General features: G+C 32.5%; 1 protein-coding gene across 11 annotated transcripts in view; it reads left to right on the top strand.

The window, feature by feature from the left end:
- Nucleotides 1–13,397, top strand: part of Tbl1xr1 (TBL1X/Y related 1) — a 144,805-nt gene extending 131,408 nt beyond the window's left edge. For all 11 annotated transcript variants that reach the window (XM_078043673.1, XM_078043676.1, XM_078043675.1 and 8 more), the window contains 4 exons: nucleotides 2,374–2,501; nucleotides 3,065–3,230; nucleotides 7,656–7,757; nucleotides 8,595–13,397. In XM_078043673.1, coding sequence (XP_077899799.1) covers nucleotides 2,374–2,501; nucleotides 3,065–3,230; nucleotides 7,656–7,757; nucleotides 8,595–8,621 — 423 coding nt within the window. In that variant the 3' untranslated portion in view covers nucleotides 8,622–13,397. The remainder of the gene's footprint in view (nucleotides 1–2,373; nucleotides 2,502–3,064; nucleotides 3,231–7,655; nucleotides 7,758–8,594) is intronic.
- Nucleotides 13,398–13,755: the final 358 nt, after the last annotated feature.

The following is a 13,755-nucleotide window of genomic DNA, read 5'->3' as shown; positions in this document are numbered from 1 at the left end:
GAATTCTTTCTTCCTCTGCCTTTTTTATTTTATTTCATCTGTCACTAGATCTGCATAATGTCAACCTACATTAGGAAAGGAAATCTGCTTCACTTGTTTCTCATCCAGAAACACCCAGAGGTAGAGTTTAACCAAATATTTGAGTACCCCATCCTCATCCTTTCTTGGTTTATTCCCTTTTTTCCAACCTGCTTCCTCTATTACCTTATTTGTTTCTCCTCAAAGTTTCCTTAATATATCACTTGACTCAAACAGTTGGCTCAGTGTATGATTTCTAGAAAATCGAACCTAAATCAGCAAGTAAATGTGGATCAACTTCTCTCAGCACTGTGTATGTACTCTGCTGCTCTGGATGTATCTCAGCTTCTGGCAGCAGTGTGGATGGCTGTCCTACTCTTGTTAGTCTGCTCTCAGATTCATTCCTGACCATACTGTGCCCTGCTAATGTTCTGTAACCCAGGGGACTCACTTTGCAAATCACACTTCCCAGGTTCCTGTGCCTGTTTTTCCAGATGGGTTCATACAGTGGAAGACAGGCTGGGTCTCTGGGAAGGGTCTTGCTCTTGCCAGTCAGGTTCTTCTCTGTATCTCCAGTTCCCACTGGACAAACATCTCCTGCTTTCTCTGCAGTCTTAGTGTTCTTGCAGTTCTCTCTGGAGGACCTCACATTCCTCTGTTTTTCACTCTTCCCAATATTTCTAAAATTATTTCCTTGTATTAAACTCCTTTTCTTGGATTACCTAATTTAGATTTCTGTGACTCAATAAAGTTGTCACAGAAAATTAAACATCATAGATAATAATAAGTGTGATAAGTTATCTTCACTATTAGGAAGTTATTTGTTGGTGCAGTTAAAGTTTAATTGTACCTGTAAATATTTGACCACTAAATACTTGAGATCTTGGTAGCATATGTGCATTTTACTAAAATTCTATGAATTGTATTAACTTGATTTTACCCTTACTGGGAAATTTGATACATAGCATAGAACCTTGTAGTAAGTAAGGGAGTCTAATGAACATGCCACATATACATTTCAGTGTGGATTTTTTTCCTTCTTTGTGTGTGAGTGGAAAAACAAACAAACAAACAACAAAAACGGGTCTTTCACCTAAGAATATGACATACCTCAGTTAGGGAAAAAGAATTTTGAGGTAAAGAACAACCTAATACAAATTTCAAATGAATGAAACCTGGAATCCTCTTCTACATTAACTAACTCTGCTGAATACAGTTTTATTCTTGACTTTGCAGTACCAATGTGCATACTAATGCCCCTTGCAGATACGACAATTGTGAAAACTGTTTTTCTTCTACCATAAAAAGACTAAATTTATCCTGGAAACCTTATGGACCCCTCCATTCATCCCTATAAGTACTTGCTGTGTTTTCAGACAGACAATTCTTGAGTCTGGCCCCATCTTGAAAGGTTTGCTAGTAAAAATTATTTTGGGACAGTGTATGGCACATATGAGGAAATGAAAGAAGGCTAGTGTCGTGGATTGAGTTACAAGCTGGAGGAATAGGTTGGAACTAGAAATTTTCAGCCTTTCTTCATCTTGGATTTTAAAGAAGTGACAGAGAATAATCTTAAGAAACTCTTTAAGAATTACCAACTCAAGAAGGATGAGTTTCCAAAGGGAAACTGAGAAGTAATGACAAAAGTGGAAAGAGAAGCAAGTATGTAGAGAAGAGTTTTTCAAGAAATGGTGGTGGCCAATAGTATTACTTGCTATTGACCAGTCTAATAAAATAAGTTTTGGAAACGTGTTTTAGATTTATTTATTTCGGGTTATAAATACTTAACCATAAAAAAAAAAATCACTATGATAACGCTTCATTGCCTTCCATTAGTTACATTACCGAAATGTGAATTTCAACTATAGGCCCATTTTGATCTTTGGAAAAGTTATTCTCCATGTAGTCATTTTAACTTTAATTATTGTATCTGTTTATTCTCTATGAGTTATCATTATATTAGTTGTAGGTTGCTTTTTTTCACTTCTAAATTTTAAGAGCAATTTATAATTTTGGGGAGAACAGCTTAAAAACTAGGCATTCGACAATTTAGGATCATTAGTCAAGGACCTTCTTAAAAATTGAACTTGCATCATCTAAAGGTATCCAAAGTAATCTTAGAACAACTACAGTTAATTCAGCCTTCAAGTCCTCAGAATAGTGAATATTTATAGAGGGCTTAAAAGCTAATTTATCGTTTTTATAGAGAGAGAAATGTTAAATATATTCCATTGTATATAAATCTCTATAAATATTCTCTTGATTCCTATAATTGTTCTGATTTTCTGGCAAAATAGCATTTTAAATGTTTCCATTTTATAGAAAAAAATATATTTGTTTTTCTTTTTTATTTAGATATGGAGTATGAAACAAGACAATTGTGTCCATGATTTGCAAGCACATAATAAAGAAATTTATACTATTAAATGGAGTCCAACAGGACCAGGGACAAATAATCCAAATGCCAACCTTATGTTAGCAAGGTGATATTTCCGTTTTATTCTTCCTTTTATGATTCTTCTATAAATAATAACTTCTACTAACTTATGACAGAAAATTAGGGAAGTTTCCATGAAATAGGAATCTATTTTACAAGAATACATTTTATGGAAAGCTTTAAACATGGGGTTTTCTTAGTAGTATTTCTGGGAAATAATCAAATATCAACTGGTGATATCTAATGTTGATTAAAATGCAAGTAATTGAGGCATAGTATGATAAAATTTCATCAGCATTTTTTAAAAAAGATAAAATATAAAATATGGGCAATTTTGTGTGGATCGGTAAAAATGGATTATTTAAAGAGAAGAATGCAGTAAATTAGCCCATTTATGTTTTCCAATTCAGGGATTTGGAGATGGTTTAAAGCTGCCTTTCTCTTTGATTAGCTTTTACTTTCTAAAATACTTTCATCTTAACAGTCCAGTCTGCTTCTCATAAAGGATTTGTAGCAAGCCATTTAGGAATAGCAGAATATGGGAGGTTGGGAGCAAGTCTGAGAAAGCATTCTGTAACTTATAAAAAATTTTTTTCCCTCCCTTTTCAGTGCATCCTTCGATTCTACTGTTAGGTTATGGGATGTAGACCGAGGAATTTGCATCCATACTTTGACAAAACACCAAGAGCCTGTGTACAGTGTAGCTTTCAGTCCTGATGGCAGGTATCTGGCAAGTGGTTCTTTTGACAAATGTGTGCACATCTGGAACACACAGGTATGTCTAAGTTATTTAAATGATCAAACACTCAAGGATTTAATGGGAAACATTTGCTTTTGCTTACCCAACCTTCCACCCCTTTGGTTATTCCTCAGGCAGTATTACTTCAGTTCTTCTAAAAATGCAATACATTTGGGGGGAATTTCCAGTTAAATAAAGATGAAAACAAATATTTTCATATGTACACCAGAATTTAGAAATAGATTTAGATTTCTTATTTATTATTATTTGTTTTTGTACTTTTAAGTAAAAAACCAAATATAATAGTGTAGTAGACATAGAGTGTGAAAGCTTAAGACACATTTATTTAAGTAAATGACACTTTCTAAAAGAATTCTTTGAAGGAGCTCTATATGAATAATCAAAAATATATTAAGAAGCCAGGCATAATGGTGCACGCCTGTAATCCCAGCAGCACAGGAGGGTGAGACAGGAGGATTATGAGTTCAAAGTCAGCCTTAGCAACGTCAAAATACTAAGAAATATAGTGAGACCCTCTCTCCCAATAAAATATAAAATAGGACTGGGGATGTGGCTCAGTGGCCAGTTGCCCCTGAGTTTAATCCCTGGCTGAACACAGGGAATTATTAGGAAAAAAAAAAAAAACTTGTAATCCATATGATGTTTTCAGAGACTGTGCTGTGTACAGGTCCTTTCCTAAAAGTAGCACTGCCTATTGCTTTCTTTTTCTTAAAAAAATTTTTCTGGGGCTGGGGTTATAGCTCAGTGGTAGAGCTCTTGCCTCACATATGTGAGGTGCTGGGTTCGATCCTCAGCACCACATAAAAATAAAGAAATTTTTTAAAAAGTTGAAAAAATTTTGTTTCCCGTGTTTTAGTTTTTGTGTTCCGTGTACCACATTTCTTTTATAGTATAGGCTCTGCAGTCACTTGTCTCTTCATTCGTCTTTGCAGTTGTAGGACACGTGTTGCTTGAGTTATTGATCTTTTTGATTTCTATAAACGTATACTAGAAAAACAAGGCCCTTGACATGTGAATATTTAATGTTGTTATTTCACTGTTACTTTCTTGTCTTTGCTCTTCCATTTTCTCTCTTTATGAATATTTGCCTGTGTTGGATATCTTCTGTAACTAAATGTACATGCTTTAGAAATTTGTTTCTAAATTTTAACTGTGTCTGAGAGGACACTAATGTGTACCTAACTCAACCTTTTAAAACTTTTCAGTAGAATATTTGTAAAAGTGAATCAAAATATAAATAACAGTAATATAAATCTTCACACATTTAAATTAGTCTTGTTTTTCATTTTCACTTTTAATTATATTTCAAACAAAATATTATTATGAACATCCATATGCCTACCAACCAGATTTAATTGATAGGAACCTCTTGCCACACTTGTTTTAGATCCTTTTCTTTCTGCATTTACATGGCAAAAGTAGATAGAGCTAAAGTGTTTACCTCCTTTCTTTTTTCTCTTTCTTCTTAGAGGCTCTAAGCAAACCTGTATAGTGTATTTGTTATTCCCATGATGTATTAACTCACATGTATTAACTGTTTTGTGTTGTCAAATTGTACATAAATGGTATGAAATTGTATATATCATTTAAAGCTTGTATTTTTTACCATTTTATGTTTTAATTATAATCATATGAATACATGTAGGTCAAGAATGATGATTACTCTAGAACATTGTCTGAATGTAGCTGTTTATTCATTTTCTAATTGGTAGGCTTATAAACATTTGCTGTGAACATTCTTGCATGTGTTTTCTTTTGCAAATGAATGAAGGTTTTTCTAATACTTTTACCACACATACATAATGTGCATGCACATACATACTTGTCTGTGAATGTGTATGGAGATTATGGGCCTACAAAACTGCTGTCAGACTCCTTATATCAAATTTTTACTTTTAGTAGCAAAATTTTGGATTTCCTATTTTTCTCTGTCTTGAGATCATCAAACTGCTAAATATGTGTCCAATTTGGTGGATAATACTCTGTTTTAATTTGTTCTTCCTTGATTGTTGGTGAGTTTAATGTCCTTTTAAATTCTTATTTTCCATTTGAATATTCTTTTTTTGGAGTAGATGCACTCAGTGCACACATCTCCCCTTATATTTCTATAGTGTATTCATCCCCCCATCCCTATTGAATAGTTGGTGTTCTGTTCATTATGTATACTAATTCACTTTGGTCATATGGATTGCAATGATCTTGCAGTTCATTTTTTTTTTCATTTTTTTACTATGGTATTTATCATGGAGAAGTTTTTAATTTTAGTTTTCAGATTTTTTTTATTGCTTCCTTTCATAAAGTACTTTGAGCTTTTTGTATGTGCTTTTAACTCCTTTGGGATTGATTTTTATATATGGTGCAAAATAAAGTTACTTTACTGTTCTTCGCCTTTGGTCTTTAATATTTCCAACAAAGAGCATATACATTTCTGGACTTTGCTTATGACTGCTTTGAATTTATAGGTGAAATTGGAGGAAATCATTGTCACTGAATTTTATCACCCATAAATATATTTCTATTGTTTGTCTTTTATTCATAAATTCAGTAAAATGTTATAATTTTCTACCAAGATCATCTTTTCTTTTTCTTAATTTATTCTGAGGTACCTTTATGTTACTATGCAAAATACATTCCTTAAAATATATTCATTAATTTACTCTTTGCTTATGTTTGATTCATTTTTAAGTTCTCATTTAGTTCATTGTGACAAAGTCAATTTTAATGAAATTTGGGTAATGAAGTAGGGAGTAGTACAGCACATTGCTGTGCTTATAAGGGCATTTGATCAGCTAACCATATTTTATTGTGTCACTTTGTTTATACGATACTTCATTTTAATTTAAGTTCAAAAGTAATAAAATGGTACCTAGTGAATTTTCATTGAAGGAGAAAGTGATGATTGTTTTGTCATATCTACATATATTTGGGGGGAATTTCCAGTTAAATAAATGCCTTATTTCCAGTTAAATAATGCCTTATTAAAGTGTTTGACAGGTAAATGATTGAGGCTTTTCCCAATATCTGGCCCATTGGCCCTTTAGTGGCGTAACCCTGATTGGTTGACCATACCATTTTGGTTAATTGTAGTCCAGTTCAAACTTAGAGATTAAGTATTTTGAAAAGTACGTTTTTAATTCCAAAGACATCTGTAGATTATACATATTTTATTTTCTATACCTCAGCGGAGTTTAGATTTTGTTGATGACATTCTTTTCTCATTAACTATACTCCAGGCTTACTGTATACTTAGTTTTCATTAATCCCATAAATTATCAGAAATTTTAGGTAGAAAGCAAAAGAAACAGCTGGGCCTTCACATTCTTAAATCAGCCATAGCAAGCATCTGTGGTTTGTGCCACTATTATCATACTGAATTTGAAGAGGAAAGAAAGGAAAATAATATTCCAGGCCAGTAGTTAACATGTATAGACTATATTGGGAAGTATTTGTAAGGTATGTGGTTTGCTATCATGTTGTTTTTAATTAGAGCTGCTCTTTTGCTTGACTTTTTAGGGTAACATAAAACTGCAAGGTCACTTCTGTGGTTTGTCCTAGCAGAGTGCCAGAAGCACATTTTTCATGTTTTCCAATTCTCAAAACAGGGCTTCTGCCCTCTGCCCTATTAATGACTGACTTCATAGGAATATACATTTTTGGACTGAATTGTAATTATTTAGAGCAGTGGAATGATCTTTGTTTTCATTACTGAAGGAATTAAATAATTTAGTTCTACTTTTGGCTAAATTATCAATGAAATTATTAGTGTTCCTGCTCATTTCTTTTTAACTTATAACATCTTTCAAGAATAATGTATAGGGCTGGGGATATAGCTCTATTGGTAGAGTGCATGCCTCGCATGCATAAGGCCCTAGGTTCAATCCCCAGCACTAATAATAATAATAATAATAATAATTATTATTTTATCCTCCTCTTTGACCTATTTCCTTCTGTAGTTTAGGACTACTGAATAAATATAAATAAATATGGTATAAACAATAGATTTATATTGGGATTATCTTTATTTGTTATATTTCCTCTTTGAAATGTTTTATCAAACAGAATTAATTTTTTTTGAACATGATAGCAAACTCATGCTTTTTTAAGTGATAATAACAAATATGTATTTCTTGTCACATACTAAATCTTTATTTATGGCTGTTATTATCTGTGTCAAAGAAGCCAAAGATATCTTAGTCAAGTGTTGTCATTAAATCTAGTATAACTGAATATGTGTTAGAGTAATCTTTTGAGAGCAAACTGATAGTATTTTTATTTTTTAAAAATATCTTCATTAAATTTCTAGCATTTCAGAACTTGCACTTATTTTGGACTTCAAGCTAAGTCCAGCTTCTGATTGCTAGACATAAAACCATGTAATATTTTTATCTCACTGTTGGATTTGTAATTTTAATTTTTAAGATTCTGCTTTTCATTTTTTAGACAGGTGCTCTAGTTCACAGCTATAGGGGAACAGGTGGAATTTTTGAAGTTTGCTGGAATGCAGCAGGAGACAAAGTTGGAGCCAGTGCATCAGATGGTTCAGTAAGTATAATAGTTTCTAAAGGAGTGTGAGGCAGAGAGTTTGTGTGCGCATGCATTTACCTGTGTTTACCCATTGGAATGTGGCTTATCGCAGTAGTCACTAATTACTGAAGTTCTTTGCAAAGTAAATTTTAAGAAATGATATTGATTTTTTTTTCTCCCCTGAAGGCTATATACTCTTTATGTTCATTATATTCAAATAATGTAAATAAAATTTAGTTTCTCTTTGCTGGAAGATTTTCTTCATAATCAAGGAAGGAACAGTTTTTACATAAATCTTAGTGAGATTAAATATAGTGGACTTTCACTCTGAGAGAAATTAGAATTTTTAGTGCCTATTTCTACTTTCTCTTTCCTGTAGAAGACTGTTGGTGGTTCAGGGTAGGAAGATTAGATGCTGTTGATTTCTGCAGAGTAAGGTGTGATATTGAAAGACTCTCAAGATGAGTTTGTACATTTTTAAAAAATATACCAGCTATGGCTTCTGGAGCTCTAAAAAAGCAGAGGGAAGATGGAAAACCATTAGCTGTATACTGAAGCTATAGCTAAATATTATTTGTGAATGGTCTATTTTGTATGTTTCCCCCCTTCTTTTTCATGAACAATGCAATTCCTAATAATTCTAGCTATGTTTCTTCCCCAATGTTATTAGCTTATGGTTGTTTCCTTTGCTTAGATAATCTTTTAACTTCTCTGTTAATAAAGTGCCCATTTTGCTGAAGGTTCATGAACTTAGAACTGAGAAACAGATTTGAAATTGTACTACAGAAAAGCTAAACTTGAAATGTAAAAAAAACAATTCTGAACTCATTGGTTGATTATTTTAATTTCTTTCAGGTTTGTGTATTAGACCTTCGGAAATAGCGCTACTAGTTGGAAGCCATGGACCGACTATGAATGTGTACATAGCCAAAATGACTGTCCCTGACCCACGTACTGCTATAGTCCCACTTGAACCATGGCCAGTCCACTACAGCCAAATCTAAAAGAAATATATACATACAGTGTATATAAACAAAATTGCACCCTGAAGATGACAGAGTTTTGTCACAGCTTGTGAATTCTGTTCACCAAGTGCTGGAATCTAATCTGCTGTGCCCCTAAAATAGCATTTAGAAGTTTGGATATGAAAAACAGAAGAAAGAGATATACGTTATAAAAGCAGACCATACATACATGTACCAGTTTTTGGATACTAATGACAGCCTTGTCTCCCCCTTTGAATCAGCAGACACCATGGATTATATTCTTTTGTTTCCTTTCAGTAGTGAGCAGTTTGTATGTACAGAGAAAATGGACTTAAAAAAAAAAAACTTGCAGCAGTAGTTTGTTCTTGCTTTTAAATTTTGTTTTTGGTTTAGATTATGGATGCATGAAGTAAGGGAGTGAATCAGTTTCTTGTTTATATTTTTTTCACCTTTTAAACAAAAAAAAAATCTTAAAAATATTTTAATGCATTCTTTTGAAGAGGTTAATGTTTGGTACATTTTATGGCTCCCAGAGCATATATTCAATTGGTGCATATTGTGGAAGGAAGGGGGAATTTGAAATTAAATGAAAACATATGACTTGGGTCATGGCAATCTGTAAGACACATCAGTAAAAGGGTATTATGCTCTGTTTTTTTTTTTTGTTGTTGTTGTTGTTTGTTTGTTTTTTTTCTGGTTCTTTTTTTTGTGATGTGGCTTAAATACAATAGTTTCTTTTTTGGGACATATTTCTGCCAATTAAAGACTAGAAGGGCACAAAATTTTTTTTTTTAAATACCATAGAGAAGATACATTTTTAAAAAATCTTCTGATGTTTTGTAGCCATAACTGAATTATGGTTAAAATGTGCACTATTGTGAAAAGGAGCAAAGTAGTTTTGGGTTTTTTGTTGTTTATTTGTTTTGCTTTGTTTTCTAAGAGATTAAAACGTTTCTGGATAAGGATTAGCTTCTCAAAGTGTCCATCATTCTGTATAGAAGCTTAACTATGTAATGTAACCAAACTCCAGTATTAAGAATCTCTCATGTTGTTTTTCTTTTATACAAAGCAAGATAACGGCATATAACACTGCCATTACATGGCAAAATGCTTGCTACCTTAGTTTAAAAAACAATCTTTAAAACAAAAGACTTGCTTCAAGGTATTTTTAATAGCAGTGATTCAGAATTAAAAAAAAAAAGATAATTGCACTAACCTCCTTGCTGCTCTGATTCTGCATTTGTGGTACTTGTGACTACATTTTTTTTTTCAAGTATAAGATAGATTTAAGCTGCTATTTTTTTTTCCAGTAATCACTACTCTATCATGTCTTTTACTCTGTTTATGTCAAGTGTTTTCTTAAAGATAACAGGCATCAAATCTCTTGTGCTCATGCAACTAAAAGTAAAATATACAGACAAATGTTAGCATGAGGCCATGTTTATGTGTATGATTAACAGGGTTTGTCATTAACATAAGAATCTAGGAGTGTCAATTTGGAAGAGAATAGTTGTCAAATTTATATCTTACAGATTTTAATTAAGGAATTGTTTATTATCAAGCTTAGCAAATTTACAACACTATTTCTGTCAATAATTATTTTGAGGCCTTTACTGCTAAAATTTTAACCTGTGTTCTGTGTTGAAGTGGAAACTGATTTAACCCAAGTTAATGCAGCTTTGATTTGCAGCATTTGTTGTTTTGCTATTTTTACAAAACAGCATTGATTGAAGCAAGTCTTGGTTTTACTAAGGTAGAGTAGCATTTGCTATAGGTAAAGAGAATAAATACACTTAATTTTCACAATACATTGTTATATGTACCCCAGTTGTTGATAGTGGGGACTATGATACTGTAATAATATTTTTTAAGATTTACATCCAGAGAGGCAGTCATTCATGATGGTTTTGTGCCAGCTGTTTTTAGGGTTTTGGATCACATTAGAGATAATTTAGAACTTATTACCCTGTGACTTATGTAGGAAACCTAATATGCTGAGTATCTGGCACTTGAAATCCTGCTTTTATTGCTAGAGGTTCACATCTGGTTGACCTCTGTTGTTGTTTAAAAAAAAATAAATAAAAATAAAAAAATCTGTGCAATAATTTTTAAATGTGCTCCCAGGAATAGACACAAATGTTTTGAGTATGTTTAAGCTGCATTTTCCTTTAGTGATGCATTTGTCAATTGCACTGAATTTAAATCTGAAAGTCAGAGGTGATTATTGATAGTACTTTTGTATTTTGATATGGACAATTTATTCATTTGCATACAGTTATTGACTTTTTTCCCAGCTGATTAAAAGATAGTCAAGAAATTCTGCAATATAGCTGTCAAAATGGACAGCTACATTTTTATGATATTGTCATCTTTGCTGTTTTTTTTTTAATTCTTTAGCTATTTTACTTACGCATAATAGCCACAATAGGACATATAAAGATTATAAATGCAGAGCTTTATTATCCTGAAGTCTTGGGTCTTTCAAGTGTAAATTTCTCTGAAAGGTATCCATTTTGTAGGCTTGGGTTCTTGGTGAGCATACAATTGTTTGTTTTTGCTGCTGTTCTCACATCATCATTGCCTGCTGATGTGCCACGATGCTGCTCCAATAGACAAAAACAAGATCGTCTCTAATTTGAGCAGTAACATGATTGCAAGAGACCAAGTTTCACAGCCTGTAAAGTTCTATATTTGGGGTTCTTACTCATTTTTCCTCCCATTTTTTCCTGAGAATTTATTCCTGAAGATCAACTGAATCCAGTAGTTGGTCTATGGAATTCATTATGTTTTATATGCTACTGTAAGAAATGTATGATCATATGGAAAAATAGGAAGGGAAAATTTGATTAAAATAGAATGAAGAAAGAACAGCTGCCACTCTTAAATGTCATAAAGGAATTTTTTTTTCTTCTCCAAGTAGGAAATCCCTTAAGTACTTACATTTGCTCCAGTCCCCTTTCCCACAATCAATCAGGTAATATTATTGACTTTCAAATGACTTTTAGAAGTGGTAACTGATGATTTCCTAATAGGTCTTAGAACGTATCAAATTGTTTTAATTAATTATTCTCTAGGTAAGTATGTTTTAGGGTAAAACATCTTTTACAGATACTGAAAGTGCCTCCTTTTGTGGTGTAAAAAACAAATTATGGTGCAAAAGTAATCAATAGATTGAATTACACGAAGGTTTTTTGCTTTTTGACATACAAAAATGTCAAGAGAAAGGCCAAAGATTTGTACTTTTTCACTTAACTTATAAAAGCACTCCTTTTTTCCTTAAACTTCTTTCTGTCAAATTAGATTTAATGAGAGAGTACTATTTTTAAGGAGCTATCTGTTTATGTAGACTGATTTTGTTTAGAGTAATGTAAACTAATAATGAGTAGAGGCCTGAAGAGGACTGTGCATTTTTGCTATTAAAGGAATCACAAATGACCATACTTGTGCGAGCAAAAATGACGAGTTTTATTAGATAAGTAGAAAACTAAATCTTAAATGCAGTGCTATTTACTCTTTTAAGTCAGTTTTCATTTTCTTATATACATTGTACATTTCTACAGAACCTGTGTTTATTCTCATATGGTAAGGAAGGTACTTGCACATGGTAAATTACTGTTAACAGTTTCCGCAGAAATCCTGTTTCAGTGGACCAACATTGTGGCATGGCAGCAAATGCCAACATTTTGGGGAATAGCAGCAAACCTACAAGAGACCCTGATTGGTGTTTTTGTTTGTTTATTTGTTTGTTGGTTTGTTTTTGGTCCCTTCCCCCCTTCTCTGAATCAGCAGGGATGGAAGGAGGTGGGTAGGGCAGTTATGAATTACTCCTTCCAGTAGTAGCTCTGAAGTGTCACATTTAATATCAGTTTTGTTTTTTTAACATGATTCTAGTTAAATGTAGGAGAGAGAAAAAAAGGAAGTTCACTTTTTTTAATACACTGATTTAGAAATTTGATGTCTTATATCAGTAGTTCTGAGGTATTGATAGCATTCTTTATTTCTGCCTTTACGTTACCAGTGTTGAAGCAGGGTGAATAACTAGGGCATATTTTTTTTTCTAGTAAGCTGTTTCATGATGTTGTCTTTGGAATTTCTGGATAAGTTCAAGAAAACATTCTGCATGTTGTATCTAGTCTGATGTATTTACCCATCTCATTAAAACAAAACCAAGCAGACTGCATTTTGTAGCTCTGTAATCCTTGAATACAGAAGTAATTTTCTCTTTCCTGACTTTGACATTGTAGCTATAATGTTTTCATTTTAATTTTTACAAATCCTTTGGGTCTAATTCTGTGAGCCTACCTATAGCACTGGATTAAAATGTCTGCATCATTTCTTTAGTTATCCAGTTAACCTTAAAACTGTTGTAAAAGTGTAAACCAGCCCATGACAGTTTTTTGTACATGTTAAACAACTTTATTGTTCAGTTTTCATGATTATTGTGTAAGGAAGACTGATATAGATGTTCTATGCTGTCCTGGACCATGTTAATTACACTTATGATGTATTTTGGTTCCACATCACAATGATTTGTCCCCAATGACCCTTTTATCCTTTCTAGGCACATTTTTTGTTGTTGTTGTTGCAGATTCCCTTTGCATTGTATTGCTTTGACAACTGTAATTTGAATCAGATCTGAAAGAGGTCCAGAATAAAATATATTTTGATATTATGTTGGCTGTGTACATATATAAAACCTTTGATATCTACGTAGTTTGTATAGTCTATTTGCTAGTCAAGTAATGAGAGGGATGATATTTCCTGTTTACATTTAATTACTTTATTTCCTCCAGTGTTGTGTAGAATAAACCTTCTTGCTCTGAGTTAGCCTTCATAAGAACATAACATGTCTATTTTCTCCCTTACTATTGTTACCAATTATAACAACTTTCATCAGAACCCCCAAACACTGTTTTTCATAAACATTATTTTCCAAGATAAATACTTAAAAATTAAGCCCATAGATTAAAATTACAAATTTTGCTATTTTATTACTTCTTGCAGAAGATAAGATTTTTTTAAATGAAGGA

The sequence above is a fragment of the Ictidomys tridecemlineatus genome, chromosome 3 (genome assembly GCF_052094955.1).
Source record: "Ictidomys tridecemlineatus isolate mIctTri1 chromosome 3, mIctTri1.hap1, whole genome shotgun sequence".
NCBI lineage: Eukaryota > Metazoa > Chordata > Mammalia > Rodentia > Sciuridae > Ictidomys > Ictidomys tridecemlineatus.
This window is presented reverse-complemented; position numbering and strand designations above follow the sequence as displayed.